Raw genomic sequence first — 18,769 nt, 5'->3', positions numbered from 1 at the left:
CATAGAGGGAGAGGATCACCTCCTTGGACCTGCTCAAGATGCATCTGTGGATGCATTACAAGGTGCAGTTGCCTTTCCTGACTGCATCCCCACACTGCCAGCCCATGTTCATCTTGGCATCAATTATGACTCCAAGATCCTTTTCCGCCTCTGTACTGACAAGAAGGGAGTTCCCCAGGCTGTAGGTATGTTGCCAGTTCTTCCTCCCCAGGTGCATCACTTTGCACTTGTCGGTGTTAAATCCCATCCTATTCTCATCCGCCCACCCTTGTAACCTGTCTAGGTCTGATTGTAGTGTATTGCTCTCTTCCAGCATGCCCACATCCCCCCACATCTTTGTGTCATCAGCAAATTTGAACAGGCTGCTTTTTACCCCCTCGTCCAAGTCACTGATGAAGATGTTGAACAGTGCAGGCCTGAGGATCGAGCCCTGCGGAACTCCACTGCCCACATCCCTCCCAGTTGAAAATGACTCATTCACCACCGCTCTCTGGGTGCGGCCCTCCAGCCAGTTGGCGACCCAATTGTTTGTGTGGGTGTCAACACCACAGTCCCCCAGTTTCTTAATGAGAATAGGGTGAGGGACAGTGTTGAAGGCCTTACGAAAGTCCAGGGAGACTATGTCCACTGCTACCTTTGTATCTAATGATTTGGTAATTTGATCATAGAAGGCCACAGGTTGGTCTGACAGGACCTGCCACTGATGAACCCATGTTGGTTGCCCCTAAGCATGAAATCCCCTGATGGCCCCTCGTGGATGTGTGCCAGAATAATTTTCTCAAACAGCTTGCCTAGGATCAAGGTAATACTAACTGTCCTATAGCTTCCCCCGTCCTCCTTCTTCCCCTTTTTGAAGATAGGAACTATGTTGGCCCTCTTCCAGTCCTCTATGCACCAGAGCACCAAGTGTGCTCATAAAGCTATGCGAGGGGTCCTGCAATGACCTCAGCCAATTCCTTTAGTACTCTAGGGTGGAGATCATCTGAACCAGCTGACTTGAATACGTCCAATGCTTCCAGAAGTTCCCTACTAGTTCCTCACTAACCCTTGGCCTAGGTGTGCCTCCCCTGGGGCATGAAGGAGGCCCAGCAGGGGGTGGCTATTCCAGTCCCTGCTTAGGAAGATGGTGGCAAAGAAATCGTTAAACATGTTGGCTTTGTCATCTGGTGTGACGACCAAATTTCCTAACGTGTCCTGCAGGGGCCCCACATTACCCGGAACCTTCTTTTTACCCCCTATGTATTTAAAGAAGGACTTCTTGTTGTCCTTAATCCAGGAAGCTAGTCCCAGTTCCATCTCTGCCTTGGCCTTCCTGATGGTCCCCCTACATTCCCAAGCAACTCCAGTAAAGTCATTCCTGGTGATGTCCCCTCCTTTCCATTGGGTGGATGCCTCTCTTTTAGCTAAGAGACATTCCTGGATGCTTTTGGTGAGCCATGGGGGCTTATGTGCCCTCCTGGTTCCTTTGATCCATGTTGGGATTACCTCCCTTTGGGCTTGGAGGATCGTCTCCTTGAGGAGTGACCACTCTCCTTGGACACCTGGCTCCCCTCCCCTCTGGGACTTCAGTGCTTCCCCAGCTCTTCTCCTTAGCTCATTGAAGTCCGCCTTCCTGAAATCTAGGGCTGCTGTCTTGCTGCAGGCCTTTGCCACCTTGCGCTGGATAGTGAATTCCAGCAGGTGATGATCACAGTTGCCCAGGTTGTCGAGCACCTGCAGCCTCCTCAAGCTCCCACAGCCCCCTCATTTGAGTCGCTGCTTCAGCAATCCAGCTGACAGAAGGGGCTAGTGTCCCCATATACCAATTGCCTGGGCCCCACAAGTTCCTGAGGTCAAGTAACGCTGAATTGCTGGCCAGGGCAGATTTTTGTACTGGTGGGGCTAGGACAGGGCAGCTTTTTATACTGCTGGGGATAACACTAGATCCCCCCCCCTCAGCCTTCTCTTGTGGAGGCTGAACAGGTTCAGGTCCTGTAGCCTCTCCTTGTAGGGCCTGCCCTGCTCCACCTGATCATGCGAGGTCCCATAGACTCTCAGCTGCCCTAGGCTCTTGCTCCTCCTGGCTGCAGGAGCCAGGCAGGGTTATTTTTCCCCAATTGGCACAATTTGCTCCACAACAAAGTGCATGTCTGAGCACATGCACTTAAGAAAAAAGCCCTAGCTCAATTTTGCCAATTTTGTATTTGAGCTGCTGCAAGCGCACTTACTTGTATATGTGGATTTGTCCCCAGAGTCTATGAAATTTATGCTAGCTGTTTGCAGAAAGCATCTTCCACCTTATCCTTCTGGCCTGGTGGTCAATAGCAGACCCCCCACCACAACAGCACCCTTGTCGCTCTCTCCTCTGACCCTAACCCAGAGACTTTCAACAAACCTACCTCCACTTTCATATTGGAGCTCTGTAATCGTACATAAAGCACCACTCCTCCTTCTCTTAGAAAGCTTAGAAAGCACAAGTCCTCCTCCTCTTTTCCCCTGCCTGTCCTTCCTAAACAATTGTACTCATCCATGACAGTGCTCCAATCATGCAAGCTCCCACTAAGTCTCTATTAACCAATCTTGTCATAGATCTGTGACTGTGCAAGGACTTCTAGTTCTTCCTACCTCTTTCCTAGGCTTTGGGCATTCATGTACAGACACCTGAGTTAACTAAGCAATCACCCTGATTTCTCAAAAAGAATTAGAAGGCCCCCTCTGCTACCCACTCCTGCTTGTTCTTCCTCCAAGTCACCTAGTTCCCCATTTAACTCAGCTCTGGCCTCCATCCCTCAGCAAACCTAATTTAAATACAGTAATATTTTTCTGTTTCTTCAGTTCTGATTTGCAGGCTTTTCAGGGTATCAAAAAGAAAGAAATAAAGAAAGAAGGAAGGAAAAAAAGACAACCTTGCCCACTAAACTTGCCAAACAAAAACTGAACAGGAAACAGAATTTTTGGTACATATTGTGGTACATATGTACATAAGTACATATTGTACTTCTTTTATCTCTTCATTGAAGAGCTGAATATTTAAAACATCTTTTCCCTCACATTAAACTTTTCCATATCCCGAAGGAAAAAAAAATGTTGTTCTTTGCCTTACTCTGATAAAGGAAAAAAATAAATATTCTGTAGAGAGCAAGCAAAAGGCAAGTGTTTGATTTTGTAGATTCAAGTAAGAACTCCAGAAGGATCTATTGCACTTGTCATGAGAAGAATGTCTCTGAATACAAGGCTGAGACACAAAATGTGAAAAGGGACATTATTCTAAAGCTTTTCAAATCTATAGAAAGACATTTAGTGAATGAAACTAATGGAAAGACAGGTTTATTTTCAAGTCAGTCCTAACACTGCTTTTTCACAGGTGACAAATCCATTGGAAAGGCCTTCATATTTTAAAAATAATAATGTCACTTATTCTTCTATTTCAATAGCTTTTTGTTTGCTTTCTGATTTTAACTAGTTCCCTCCTTTCTGACGCATTTAATCACTTTATTTGAGCTTGGGAAAGTGGCTCCCTGTGGTTTCAAATGCAATGCTGAGATGCAGTGTGAGGGAGAAATGTCAACAAAATCAATGTTGAAACTTCTCCTTCCTCATATTTTCAAAAAAAATTAAATATTGATTCATTAGAATGAAATCAATTCTATTTAGCATGAATACTACCTTTTTATTGGGAAATCTGAACATAGTTTATTTTGCTGATGAAATTTATAATGAGTATAACAGCTATATATAAAAAAAATCCCTCTGTACTTAAATAAGTTTGAAGATTCATAAAAAGCATAGAGAAGGCTGAGAAATGGTCAAAACATATAATAACTATTGTTCATTAACATTAAAAAATGGAAATGAAACATTTATCTTTATTCAGCGGGTTTTTATTATTGGTTTCATCAAGAAATGAAAAAAAAGGTTATATTTTGATCTTGTTCATATAATTTGAAAATGAGAAAAGGTGAGGAAAAACAATTGTCATTATTTATTTTTTCCTACCGTCAGTGACAAGACAAGGAAGAAGAGACAGAAAAAATAAATGCAAACCAAAAAATGAAATTTCACTACTGTGAATTTTTAGAAACTTTGAAAATAAAAATGTAAAAAAAAAAATTGAAACACATTTTTATTTGCATTTTGAAATTACCTGATGTCTTTACACACACACACATTTTATATATAATTGTAGTTCCCAGTTTTTGAACAACAAATTCTTTTTTTGGACAAAGAAATAAAATGGTTGAAAAATTTTAAACAGCTCCAGTGGTGAGAGTCTTCGATATAAAAGTTCTACAGAAAGAAGAAGTAAAGGTTCAAAGACTGTGTATGGACCCAACATCCATGTCAGATGTTAAATGTATGAAAGGAGCTCAAAAAAGAGCTCCAGACAAGTTTCTTTATTTTAGCTCTTCAGTGAATGTGTTTGTTTTAAAACTCAGGGGGCATTTTTACACATGCAAACACCGCAGTGAAAAAATGGCAGTGATGCACTTTTGAACTAAGACACCTTGGAGGTGCTTTAGTAAAAAAGTAGGGCTGTGTGAAGCTTTGGGTGCTGATTCAATTCAGAGGAAACTCAGCCCGATTCAGCAGCTGAAGCTCCAAATCCAAATTGAATGAGACCAATAAAAAGGTCTAAATTGATTAGAAGCCTCTGAATTGATTCAAAAAAGATTTGGAAATTCAGTGATTCAGACAGTCTCCACTTGCTACTGCAGGGAGCTGGACCCAGGCTCTGTGCTGCTAAGTAGGAGGTGGGAGGTCTGGCATAGTGGGGAAGGGAACCTGTGCCCCCGCCCAACAGACCCATCCCCTGCTTGCTCCCCCAGCTCCTCTGAGCATTCTCCCACCTCTGCTGGCTCTTCCAGTCTTGTCAATGGCTGCCTCACCCAGCCCCAACAACCCAGCTCTTTAAAAAGAAAACCCCACACTTACCGACTCCTGCCAGGTGGTGGTGGAGTGATCCTGACTGCCACCCACTGCCCTGTGCTTTGAGGGGGAGGTCTGCCATGAGCCCCCATCCCCTACCCATTCTCCCAGCCCTGTCAATGTCTGTCCCACATGGCCCCACTGTCCAGGCTCTTTAAAAAAAAAAAAAAGCCCCATACTCACTGGCTGCTGCAGCAGCTTTCAGGGCTTCTGGGGGCTCATGACAGAGCCCCCCATGCAGTGCAGGGCAGTGGGGGGTAGCAGATATTGCCCCCTCACCTGGCAGGAGCTGGTGATTGCAGGGCTTTTTTTTTCAAGTGCTGGGACACTGGAGGCGGGCAGGGCAACCACTGATGTGGTTAGGAAAGTGGGCAGGGGATAAGGCCTGTTTGATTTGGAGATTCAGCTGATTCAGCTGAATCTCCAAATCAGATTTGGCTGATTTGATTCAGGATAGTGATTTGAATCACTGAATCTAATCACTGTCCCCCAAGTCAGCCGAATCCAAATCCAAAGTGAATACTAGCTGCTTCACATAGGTCTATTCAAAAGTGTACCACCGCCATTTTCTGCATGCTGACACATATTTTGTTGCTTATACAACTGCACACAGTGCAGCACAGTTTGCCTCAGCTTGTGTGCAGAGCAGACTTAATTGATTGAATCTGCTCTGAAGCGATGGATATCTGGTACATCACGGGGAAAAAAAAAAGCATGTGCATAAATGCTCAGGATTCCTCTGCAGAAGTAAATTAAAATGAATAACTTTAGCATTTTTAATATTAATTTATTCCCTTTTAATGCTTTAACCTTAATGCTTGATATGGATGACATTAAACTGTATCACAATAAAAATATAACCTCTTGATGAAAATCAAACATAAAATTATACAACCATTTCTTGTGTTAGATGTATTTCATATCCAAGTATAAGGTTAGCATTTGTTATGATAGGGTAAGTTTTATTACCTCAACTGGCCAGCCACTTTTAAAAATAGGTGTGATGTCTTGCATCCATCAAGTATATTGGATTATTTTTCTTCCAGAAATAGTGGGGATAATGGTAGAAATTTGTCTACCAGGTAAAGCAAGTAGGGGATTATTTTTATGAACAAAAATAAATATTATTGACACTTAGCCCAGGAAGTCATAGTAATGGGACCAAATCCATGCCTAGTTTAACTTCACTCAGATAATGTTTAATTCTTTTAGATATGAGGTAAATGGTAAGATAGGCAAACACCAAATGTCTACCTGGAGTAAATCCAAGGATTGTTTTAATTCATGATGACTGTAATTATTTTATATTCAGCACAAAAATATCCATATATTTTTGGAGGTTGGAACTTTTTGTTCTTTGTGTATTTTTTCTCTGAAATAAAGTCTTGTTTTTGTGATATGTTTGTGTGTGTGTGTGTGTGTGTGTACATACATTTCTCAGATTATTTTATCCCTCTTCTATTCTATATCCAGCCATATCCAGCCATCATTTTGATTTTGCCTTTCAGTGGTCAGAATTGAAAAAGTGTATGGCTTGTAAACTCTGTTTTTGCACTCATATATATCTTCATTTCTTCATTGTTTCTATATTTTTGGGGTTTTAGAGAATTAAAAATGAGACAGTAGTAGAGTTTAAATACTTCCAGCCCTCTTCTTCCAAACTGGATTTTCAGTTCTGGAAAATATGTATTGCGCTGTTTTTTGATCAAGGAGAAATGGCCACAATCAAAGGTAAAGTTTGTTCCTTGATAAGTGAGTTGGCTCAGCTAATAATGAGCATGGTTTAATTGAAATGTAGCCACCTGTTCAACACTGTTGGAGAATCTTGGTTAAGTCCTATATAGTTTTCACTCTGCTGCCAACCAAATATTGTTTCATCACAATTTCCAATATGTTTTTAACAATTTGTTCTTGACAATGTGTAGTGTAATACTGTGTTCAGCACCAATTCATCTGCAAGTTTTTAGAAAAAAGTCTCCTAATATAGATAGGATAATTATTTGTTCTCTGTCTATCAATGTGGATAGTTGCCTGAGATAAAAGACTGTATTTCTTGCACTTAGTCTGGTTTGGATCCTAGTTTCTTTGGTTTCTGCCTCCCTGTTCCCAGGATGGTGCTGATGCCCATTGATTCGCTGTTCCCATTTCCTAGTTGTTGAACCCTACTTTTACTTCTAGTTTCTGATCCCTGGCTCTGACTCCTGGTTGATGATTCCTTGCTTCTTGACCTTTCATATTCCTTGAATCTTGGACTTGTAACTCCCTAGTATTCAGCCCTGACTACCCATTTCTTAATTTTGCCCCTGATATGGGTCCAGCAGTGAAATTAATCTTTGATTGTGAGAGTAAGAGCCTTGTTACATGGTAATTTGAGGTGACTCCTGGAATTGTTTTGGCTCAGACTGGCCACAGTGCCTATGGGGAATGGCAGACTGGTGCTCAACTACCCTGCTGATCCATGGTTGAACCTATGCTCTGCCTTTTGGTTGACTGCAGCTCATTTCCCTCCTGGTGCTTGCACACCCCCAGAACCCAGACTTGCCATGGTGGAGCTGGGAAGCTGGAGCACAGCCTGGCAGAGCATGGGGACAGCAGGAACTGGCCCCGGTGCTGCAGACACCGAGCTCTCCCTGCTTCAGCCACTTTGCCCCACCAGAATATGTGTCTGAGTCTTAGGGGCCCAATCCTTTTTTTTCTCCAGAGCTTGTCTCCCTGTGCCCCCACCAGATGCGTCTGAGAGCCGCCGGTTCAGCCAGTAGCCCAGGTAGGGGCGACAAGGGGGAGCAGTCTCTAGAGGTAAAAAGGATCTGATCCCTCAGAACTCAAGTAGTGAGCCAGTCCTGCCCCTAGCTCCTAGTCCTGCCCCTACCGACCAAGCCTCTAATGGCAAGTCATAGCTGTGCAGGTGAAGGACAGCTAGAGATGGGTTTTTTTGCCTTAAGGTGCGACTGCTTCACTAAACCAAACAGCACTTTAGCTGGTTAATATTTGTTTGATTTACAGCATAAAGTGTAACAAGGTCCTAAAACGGAATCAAAATGGACACATACAAATAAATCAGAGCATGGTTAGACAGGAATGCTTAACCCAGGCATTTACTAACTTTTCAGTGCTTAACTCTGCAATTTTCTCTTTCTTTAAATCAATGTCTTTAATAGGCCATCATAGCTTTATTTTGAATTGTAACATAGCATATCATGTAAACACCTTTCATAAAATGTCATACTTTGTGCAAAACTCAGGTCAGATCCTATTTACCCTTCTGCCCCTAGGTAGTGTACACACAGGGATATGATTGAAGTTTTGGGCACTTAAACACAGTTTGGTATTCTGCCTGTCCCCCACCCCCAACCCATCCCCCACCCCTGAGGGATTAGGATCACACCACAGAAGTAAAGGTAGGTATTTTCAACTGCCCTAGCCTTAGTAAAGGGCAAGTGGCTAAAGTTTGGGACTTGCTTTGTATTATACATGTCTGAGAAATTCTACTCCCCCAGGCACATGTTTGGCCAGAGCTCAACACATTAAGCATGTGCAGTAGGCACACATAGACTATGCATAATTTCAAACTGTGAATAAGTACCAAAAACTGCAGTTACAATTTGCAACCAAGACATGCAGGGAAAATAGGATCTGGACCCATAATGTTCTGATGTATTTGATGTAAAATATCTTTAGAGCTTTGGGAACAAATACTATACTGAAGTGCATAAAATCATAGTAACGTAAATAAAATATTTTCCAACTTTCTGTTTATTCACTTATCTTCTATCTGCTGAGTATACCTGCTGGTATTGCAATAGCTTTATTGTAGTGGTGGGGCATGACTGGTACCATTGTCTTTCTTCTTCTTTCTTCTTCTTCTTCATAATGGGTGCTTTGCAGCTGTGATGTGCGGCTATGGGTTGGAATGGATGTCTCTTCATATTTTACCCCAGAAAGATTCCAAGAAAATATTTAGCTAGATCAGACTAGGAACTCTGAAATGCTTCCAACCATTTGTTCATCCATCTCTTCTCTCAATTTCCTAGAACATACTTCACCTGATTAATGTTTAAATTTTCAGAGAAGTATTAAGATTGAAAGCTGCTTCATACATGATTGAGAAACATCTCTGTATGAGATGTTCTTTTGAAAATTCCATTTAGCTTCAACAAACTCTATCTCTAGTACCAGGCAATTCATTTTTATTGTTTTTGGCTACTGTGACATTGTGACTCAAATAATTATTTAGTGATTATATATTCTGAATATCTAGAGGTACATACAACAGAGTTATTTAGAATATTAATGTGTTGATATTTTTCCTTTAAAATGCCTTAAGCTATGTCAGACATGCACTTGCAGCATTACCAAGAATATAGAGAAATGCAGAATACCTTTTCTGGAATGTTATAAAGTTGTTGTGCAAGCATTCAATAGTATGCTCTTCAGCCAGGGAGTGATTGGGAATTTCTCAAGCACATCATAGATTTGTATAGTAGACTTGCTACTTGCGGGTTGTAATGAGGGAGGGGAGCCTGTCAGAGAGCCACATCACTCTCAGACAGCCACCTCCAGAGCGCAGTGAGAAGAGCTTCTGCATTCCAGAGACTGGGGTCAGAAGTGGGCTTTTTTAACAGACAGCTGCCCTCCGTGTAGGTAATTGCCCTCTAATTTCTGGGGAGTAGTAACTTTCTTCACTATCTTCTAGCAGAGAGTAGCAGGCTCTCAAAAAGTTTGTTGCTGGCTTTGGAGACTAGGGAGCAACAGCTGTTCTTGTTCACTGCCCCTGCAGGAGAGGTGGACTGTCACTGAGTCCATTGTAACATTGCAGTGTAATGCTACAGTGTAATGCACACCACTCAGGCACATTGCATGTGACACTGAAAAATTTAATGCTATAGAGAAGTTCCTCTTTACTCCAGGAACATTTTTGTTAAGATCCACAATTTTTGAAGCATTATAGGTGGCATGCACACCCGAATGTAGGAACTGTCATATTGGATCCATCTAGTCCAATATGCCATTTCCAACAGTGGCAAAAGTGGATATTTTATAGGGAGAACATTGAACTGAGTATATCTAGCATATGATTTATCTCCTCTTCATTACCCTCTCTGCATCCAGCATTGTTTTTTTAGAGATGCCAGAGTATATATCTCTGACTTTTTTGTTTAATAGCTATAAGTTGCTTTATCATTAATAAATGTGTCTAGTCCTCTTTTGAACCTAACTATACTACCTGCTTTTACAATCTCATTTAGTAATGAGATCTACAAGTTAACTACATGCTGCATCAAAAAGTACTTTTTCTCTAACCCCTCTTCTATGAATTTCAGAAGGTGCCCCATAGTTCTAATACTGTGGGACTTGGTGAATAATATTTCCTTATTAACCTTGTCCACACCCTTCATGATTTTATAGACTTCTGTTGTATCTCCCTCTCAGCTGTTTCCTTACCAAAATGAAAAGTCCTAGCCTACTGAGTCTCTCCTGTTATGGCAACTGCTCTATACCACTGGTCATTTTGGCTGCCCCTCCCTGTGTCTTTTCCAGTTCTACTACACCCTTTTTCGTCTGTGGAAATGAGAACTGTACACAGTATTCAAGATGTGGGCACACTACAGATTTGCATAGTGGCACTTTGATGCTTTCTATTTTGTTTTAAAACCCTTTCTTGAGGAGGCCGAAGATTTTATTAGGTTTGGAGGGAGTTATTTATTTATTTTTTTGGCCACCGTAGTACATTGAGCTAATTTTTTTAGGTAACTATCTACACTAATTCCCTATGTGCATTACCTTGCACATGACAATAATGAACATTCTATTTTTGAGGCACTATAAGGGTATATATAGTGTTATAAATATAACATTGTATTGTAGTAATGGGACAATATTTATTGTATCATTAATAATTTCACTTTATAGTTTGTTTGTTTTTGTGAGCCACATGAGTTAAAAAGTACTTCACCATTTTCTACAAAAGAGCCTAAAGGCCATATTCTTATTTTTAGGTTTTGTGCATGTTTCTGTTTGAGTACACACTTGATTTGAAAACAAATAACATTCTGTCTGTATCCAACCATAAGACTGTGACTGTGCTGAAAGATAATACATTGGATTCTTTGGGGAATTAATAGAAAATAAATACAGGGTTTAAAAAAATTGTTCTGATCTTTGTGTTCTTCCTGAGTCATTTTATTTTATGGGGTCAATTCTTATAATTACATTTCACTTCAAAGTGAATAATAGCATGCCCAAATGTCATTTGGAGCTCAGCGTGGCAGCTCTTCACTCAAAGTTTGTTCACTTCCTCAATCACACTACATTTACTAGAAAGATATACCACCGATAAGCTTTTCTTACTTAGTTATAAATGGATTGTGAGACACTTAGAATACTTGTCCTTGAATAAGTTTATGATATACCAAGGCTTTCTTTTCCTTAAATGATGATAAAGGCTGCTTGTACACATAATGGGAGTTTAGTCCCTAAAATTGAAATGCTGTGTTTTTAAGCGCGTTGATTAGAAACCAATCATTTAGAGGTTTGCTTCCCTGTTATGGTGAGGGGCCCAATCCTTTATTTATTTATTTGGTTGGTTGGTTATTGTGTGGAGCCTGTCCACATCTCTCACGGCTTGGGGGCAAGCTGTCAGCAGCCTGAGTGGCTTCCTGAGCTATGGAGGGCCGCAGTCCTTCTCTCTGTGGTGGTAGCACCTCCTGGGGCCACCTCGGTGGATGGCTAGCAGGCAGATACAGGCAGGTGCCCCCTGCAGATCAGGACCTGCTGGCAGCTTGCCCCTCCCGGCCATGGGAGAGGTCGGCAGGCTCTGTTGGGGGAGGATTAGGCCCCTTGCCACTTTGTTTTTTTTCCCTAACTGGAGCCTGCCTGCACGAGCTGCTACCAGGCTGTGCAGACCCTAAGCTGCAGGAGGGCCCTTCCCCCTGTGGTGGTGGCACCCCTTGGATGGAGTGTGAGCTGCCTGGGTGCTGCCCCAACATGCAAGGCAGCACCTGCTGCATCCAACTGTTCCCTGAGCCCACACAGAGAGCAGTACCCAGCAGGCTTCCAGTTCATGAATTTGGGGAAGATTTGGATCTAGTAGGTGCTGCCTGTGAGCTGGGGCAGCACCCATGCAGTTAGCACCTAGCCTGGGCAGCACTGGGAGTGCACCACCATACAGAGGAGGACTGGGCCCCCTGAAGCTCAGGGGCTGCAAGGCCTGGTGGCAGCTCATGCAGGTAGTCTCTGCTGGGAAAAGAAATAAAACCAGTGAGGGGCCTGATCCTTTTATTTTTTTTCCATGAAGCCTGCCCACCTCTCCCATCGCTAAGGCTGAGCTGCCAGCAGGCCCTGAGCTGTGGGGGCCCCATACCTGTCCTCCATGGTGGTGGCACCCCTTGGGACCACCAGAGTGTGTGGCTAGTGGGTGGGCCCTGACCCAGCTCAAACCCAACCCAATCCAACTGTTCCCTGAGTCTGAGTTGGGGCAGCACCTGCCCATTAGCAGCCTGCCCTGGCAACCCCAGGGGGCACTGCCACCATGGAAGGAAGGACTGGGGTCCTCTGCAGCTCAGGGGCCACTCAGTCCAGTAAAAGCTGACCCTGGAGCCACGGGAGACATGGGCAGGCTCCATAAATAAAAGCAAAAAAACAATTGGGCCCCTCGCCATTTCTGCCTTCAGCCCACCTCTCCTGCAGTGGAAAGGGGGTCAGCTGTCAAAGGCCGCAACGTTACAAATAGCTACGTTGCAAACTAAACTACAAGTGGATGTGATTTAGTTTGAAACTACATCCAAATGTAGTTTAGTTTGCAACACAGCAAACTCATTTAAATCATAAAAAACCCTGCATGTGTACAGTGTAATTCAATTAAAGTGCAAAAACAAACATTTTTGTGACATGCACAAGTTCCCAAAATTTTCGTCATCTTATCCCTTCTCAATTACCTTTTCTGATTCTTCCCCAGAGTGTAATGGCCCACTGGCTGAGAAAATTATTTAGAGAAATTCCCAAAGTTAAAGGATTATATTTTTCTTAATGCATTAATTCATACAACTTACTTTCTTAATGCATTACTTTTTTCTTAATGCATTACTAAAACCCCATTTTTTATAAGTTTTCACTGAACATACAGTACAGTCAATAAATTCCAATTTAATCAAATCAGTATTTTCCAATGGAAAATCATTACATTAGAAAAAATTCCATCAACTTGGTCTTATCTAGTGTTCCAGTGTTCTCTAGTGATCCACATCACTGCTGGATTTTTTTTTACTAACTGCCCTTCGTCGGGCCATGGATGTTCTGTTTCTGTACTATGCCAACAAGTAGTGGGCTTTTAAAATATATAGATGTTATATAATGTAGTGACAGTCATTCTTTCAGTAGTCAATTCAACATAGTAAACTGGAGATATGTGGGCTGGATAAAATTACTGTAAGATGAATACATAATTGGCTCAACAACCTCAAGCAAAAGGTAATTATAAATGCCAGGAGGTTGCAAGTGTGGTTCCACGGGGATCTGTTCTAAGTCTGGTGCTCTTAAACACATTCATTAATTATTTGGATGCCAAAATAATGAGCTCCCTGATCAGATTTTCAGATGACAAACTCTGGAAGGATTGCAAACACACTGGAACACAGAAATCAAACTCAAAAGAGTCTCAGAATGCTGAAGTAGAAGCTACAGAATGATGTGCAACACAGGCAGATGTAGTGCTACATATAGAGAAGAACAGCCAAACACGCAAGTACAGAATGGGAAATGACTGACTGGGTAGGAACACTGATAAGAAGGATCTGGGAGTTTTGGTGGATCCTGAATCAGCATTTTAATACAGTTGCAAAAAAAGCAAATGCAATATAGTGAAATTACACATTACACTTAACTCATACTAAATCTATGGTGTTACATCTGTAATTACAGCTCATACCATAGATGTGCCCAGTGCTAAAGTTAGCACACACTGGGCACACCTACACATGCATTAATGTACTGTAGTTGCTGCCCATTTAGTTTAGCACCGGTGAACGTTTTTACATATACACTGGGATTGGTGGGGTAGGTACGGCATTTTAACTATAGCAGCTCCGAGAGCTCTGAAACATGCTCTAATTAAAGCCCACAAGAGTGTCTCATGCTTCAGCATCCCCATGGTTCAAAATGGCACTGGGGCACTTTATCTAAAGCTTGTCAAACGAGCTTTAGATAAAGTAGCCCCATTGCCATTTTGAAGCACAGGGATCCTGATACATGAAATGAGAGCTGGCTGGAGTGTGGTAATTACCACGCTTCAGCAGATTCAATTAATTGAGTCTGCTCCAATGCTCTGTAATCACGGCACATTGGTGCAGCTGCTGGGCTCATGTACAGGCACCCTGTAATAACAGGCACTAACCGAATGCACAGTAACCTGTGCTACTCTGCAGTAGCACCGGCACATGCATTTTAGTGATGCCAATAGCATGGCTTTTCCCATGATACGCTAATATGTGCAGTAGAATTTGTCTACTGTACATTTAGTGGCTCATGTAGATGCACCAACTGTGAGTAGTTACATGTTAAGGGTTTCTACTGTTTCTTGCCTGAACAGTTCTGACTTGCCACTCATTGGCTGATGAGCAGGGGCATGACTGAGAACCAGGACACCTGAGCTCTATCGTTGCTCTGCAGAGGGGAGGGGTTGTGAGTGGTGTGTCCTAGATTTCTGGAGGATTCATAATTGCTGATTTTGTCTGTCTGGAGCAGACTAAAGTTACTGTAACACAAGTGCATGGCGCGGCCTGTAGTTAACCCTTGCCTGAAGTGGTGTACCTTTGAAACACTAACAGGACGCTTAGCCAGAGTTAACAAGCTTTAATGGGCTCATGTTTTAAGTGTCCTTAATAGAATCTAAGTATAATGTGTAACTTCACCTTAAGAGATGAAGGTGATAGCACCATGCTACTCATTATTGATTAGGGTTCGTTTCAAGTACTGTGTGCAGCTTGGGGCTCCAAATTTAAAGGAGTGGAGAAGTTGCAGAGAGTCCACAGTCATATAACCATAAATAAAGGGGTTGGAAGTCAAGCCATATTAAGGAAGTTTGAAAGAGCTAGATATATTTAGCTTGGAGAAGAGGAGATGCGGGGGGAGGAGCAAGGGGAAATCCTTGATATTATAGCAGTTGCCAAGATATTTGAAAGCCAAAGAGGATTAAAAATGGTCATTGGCAGCAGGGAACAGATCAACAGTTGTAAATTGTAGCCAAGAACTTTTAGATTAGACCTTGGTAAAAAAGAAATCCTTTACTATTAGAAGAGTAAGGGAGTAAAACAAACTGCTGAGCAGAGTTTATAGGATATCCTTCACAGGAGGTTTTCAAGGGAAGGCTGGATACCATTTGACTGGCATGTTTTTGAAAAAGAAGACCTACATTTATACAAAGGGGTGGATTGAATTATTCTTAAAATCCCTTCTAACCCTATGATTCTGTAATTCTGGAGTATATAAGTTTCAGCTTTCTCTATATTTAAGACCAAATTTACCCTTGGATTAACTTTTTCAAGTCAAATTAAGGAGGGCTAAATTTGACACAGTGGATCAAATCCTACTTCACCTATTACATGCCTAAGTGAATTTAAGTGCTGAAATGGGGCCCCATTTCACCCTGCCTGGGTCACTGTCAACCCCTTAATACAAAAGGTGGAAAATGAAATTATTAATACAGATGTCTTCTTGCTGCTTTTTATGTTTTAGCCTTTTTATGACTTTTTATGATGTAGACATCAACATATCACAAAATAAATCACACAGTGGATTATCGAGAATTTGAATGAGGTGGATTAGGAACACACTTAGGTGCTTATGTCCATTTATATGTCTACTAGGTGGACTAGGATCTAGGCAATTCTCATAGAATCATAGAATATTAAGGTTAGAAATGACCTCAGGAAGTCATCTAGTCCAACCCCCTGCTCAAAGCAGGATCATCCCAGACAATGCTTTGTCTAGCCAGGTCCTAAAAACTGCAAAGGATGGAGAGTCCACAACCTGTCTGGATAACCTGTTCCAGACAGAAAGTGAAATAGCATATGGTCTGATGAATTATACATTTTCATTTCTTTTAATGGTGGATGGATTACATAAAGTGTGTTTCTTCTCCAGGTATAAGCCTTTTCCAGTTAAATATTGGAAAGTGTGTATGGTAACATTTTCCTTTGTATCTTGTTAGGGTCTAGAAATCATATTTTTGTATTTGACCTTTGGTGAAGAATTCATGATGGTGCCTGCCTGCAACAAACTATATTTTTTTATTTCCACTTTTCTCTCTCTTCTCCAGGGTGGGTGCTAGTGTACAGTTCTCCTGTGAAGATAATTATGTGCTCCAAGGTTCTAAGAGCATCACTTGTCAGAGAGTGACAGATACGCTGGCAGCTTGGAGTGACCATAGGCCAATCTGTCGTGGTAAGTACTAATTTTTACTAATGTCTACAAGAGTATGGCATAATTCCTTCCTGGAAAAGTAATTGAACATTGTAGTAAAGGTAGAACAAGTTATAGGTATCTGTATATGTTCAAAATTTGTCAACCACTCAGGAAGATTTGCTTTTGACCATCCTTGCCAGAAAAAAACAAAACTATAGTTTGTTCTGTAGTAATCCAGAGTATTAGAAGGTTTTTGTCTTCTAGTATTAACAACAGATCTAGAAGTTTAGAAAGGGTGGTGAAATCAGGACTGGGTCCTTAGGTCATTCAGATTTGGTCCTTGGTCTCCATGGCAGGTGTCACTACTTGTCTGGCTTAGGAAGAGAAGTCAGGCAGCCTGGCTATGGTAAGATTGTCATCTCAGCTGGATAGGCAGCCTGTCATGCTTGATGAGTTAGCTTGAGTGCCCAATCCTGCTAGTGTCTGGATTCCTGGTCCCTCCTTCCAAGTTAGGGAAAGCAGACAGCAATGCCTATTTGTGTGAGGAGAGGGTCCAGGCAGCCAAATTAGTATTTGACTCTCAGCTGACTCTAAAGGTGCTATGACAGTGGTGGGCAAAATATGACCTGAAGGCCAGATCTGGCCAACCAAGTGATTCTTTCTGGTCCACAGCAGGTCTTTAAGCCCCACCCAGCCCAGGTATGAAGGGCAGCCCAGGCTGTGGTGCATGCAGAGGATGGAGGGGGAGTAGCACAGCATCTAGGCTCAGCTTCTGGCAGCCTTGGGGGCGGGAGCTCCTTCCAGCTGCTGCTGCCAGTCCCACCACTGCCTCTGGTGGCCCCACTGTCAAAGCACCAGATGAATCATAGAGATAGGCAGGTGGGATCTCCATGGAAGAGCCCTTCTTTTGAAGATAAGCTACTGCCCTTTAATTATAATATCCATTGGATAAAATGGATGGAGAGTAATGAGAAATTTCTGTTCCATTAGGAGCAAGGCTTCAGACTAGAACCTGGGGGAAGCAGGGGTGGTGCTGATCCAGTGCAGCAGGGAGAGGAGAGGTGCTGATCCAGCTCTGGCATGACAGGTTGGGGAGGGGAGTGGTGCTGACCCAGCCTTGCAATTGATCCTATCTGGCCTGGGTCTGTCCACACCGTACAAGGAACAGGATAATCTCACTGGTTGAAGATTTAGAATTGGAGTGTCTGACTGCCTGGGTAAATGCCCGAATCACTTGACCTTTGAGGACAACATATGAGAGGTTCCTTGTCCATTCAATCAGTACACTTCCATTTGTAAGGCTGAATGTGTTTGAAACATGTCATTTAGGCTTTACTAATTGAATTGCAAAAATGCAGATTTTGTGGGTGTGAAGATTTATGTATTTTCTCCCATATAATATACACCTTGTTTTGGAAAAGCAAGATGAAGAAAAAACATTTTTCCTTGTAGTAAGTAATGGAGTAGCAGAAACTAGGAAGCTGATCCTGCTTATTTGCTGATCCCTGTGGATTATTGCATATTTTCCTTTTTTTTTTTCACTCAATAAGCAGCAGAATATGCTCTTACCATATTCCTCACTTATAAATAAAATTCCATTTTCCAGCAGCTGGTTTTTGGTGAAGGGTTCATATTGTGTCTGAGAAAATATGGTATGGTACATACCATTTGGGCATGGACATGAATGTTATGCAACTTGACTGTCCAATTCTCTTCAGTCCTAGATACTTATATAGTCTCAAAATAATTGTCTCTCAGCTCTTCAGTATATTTATCTGCACAACAGCCATAAGAGAAAGGGGAGTAGTTATTCCCCATACAGATAGAGAGCTCTGCCTAGGAAAGGAAGTTATTGGCCCAAGGTCATAAAAGAAGACTCTGGGAGAACAGGGAATCTATCTGATTCCTCTGAGTCTCAGACTGTAAACACTGAACCATTCTTCCTTTTATTGAAGTTGAAATTTTCAATTGTATATTCAGTATACACATTCAGTGAATGTGGGATGCATCTAGAAACTTGAAATTAAGTCATTAACATGACATAGTTAACACGTATAGTAAAATTTAAATTATAGTTTTCTTTCTGGAATCTAATATTGGCTTAAAAATAAAACAAACAATAGGAAATAATGACAACTCCAACATATATTATGATTATTTTGTACTTCAGAGAAGGCTAAATTATAGAGGTGGACTGATACATCGGTCCAATATCAGATCAGCACTGATATATAGAAAATTGATTGTATCAGAAATCAGTCTGATGTGGCCAATAATTTGGACGACAAATGCCTGTCCATGCGCACAGCTGCCACACAGCAGGCAGACAGTAAGGAGCACAGTCCAGCAGCTTGGAGAAATGCATATAACTGGTAAATCTGTTGTGGTGGAAGGGGAGGGTGGAGGAAAGGAGCATGGGGGCAGATCAGTGTCCTCCTTGGTGAGGGAGGGAGTGGGGCTGGGGCTG

The 18,769-nt window shown here is 42.0% G+C and overlaps 1 protein-coding gene across 1 annotated transcript in view; it reads left to right on the top strand.

Moving 5' to 3' along the window:
* The window catches only part of CSMD1 (CUB and Sushi multiple domains 1), a 1,867,828-nt gene that overhangs the window by 1,070,614 nt on the left and 778,445 nt on the right, over positions 1 to 18,769 (top strand). Inside the window, exon 9 of the mRNA XM_019538151.1 lies at positions 16,217 to 16,341. Coding sequence (XP_019393696.1) covers positions 16,217 to 16,341 — 125 coding nt within the window. The remainder of the gene's footprint in view (positions 1 to 16,216; positions 16,342 to 18,769) is intronic.

Source organism: Crocodylus porosus, unplaced genomic scaffold (genome assembly GCF_001723895.1).
Source record: "Crocodylus porosus isolate Cpor-Errol unplaced genomic scaffold, CroPor_comp1, whole genome shotgun sequence".
Classification (NCBI taxonomy): domain Eukaryota; kingdom Metazoa; phylum Chordata; order Crocodylia; family Crocodylidae; genus Crocodylus; species Crocodylus porosus.
Note: the sequence above shows the minus strand (reverse complement) of the source record. Positions and strands in the feature narration are given on the sequence as shown.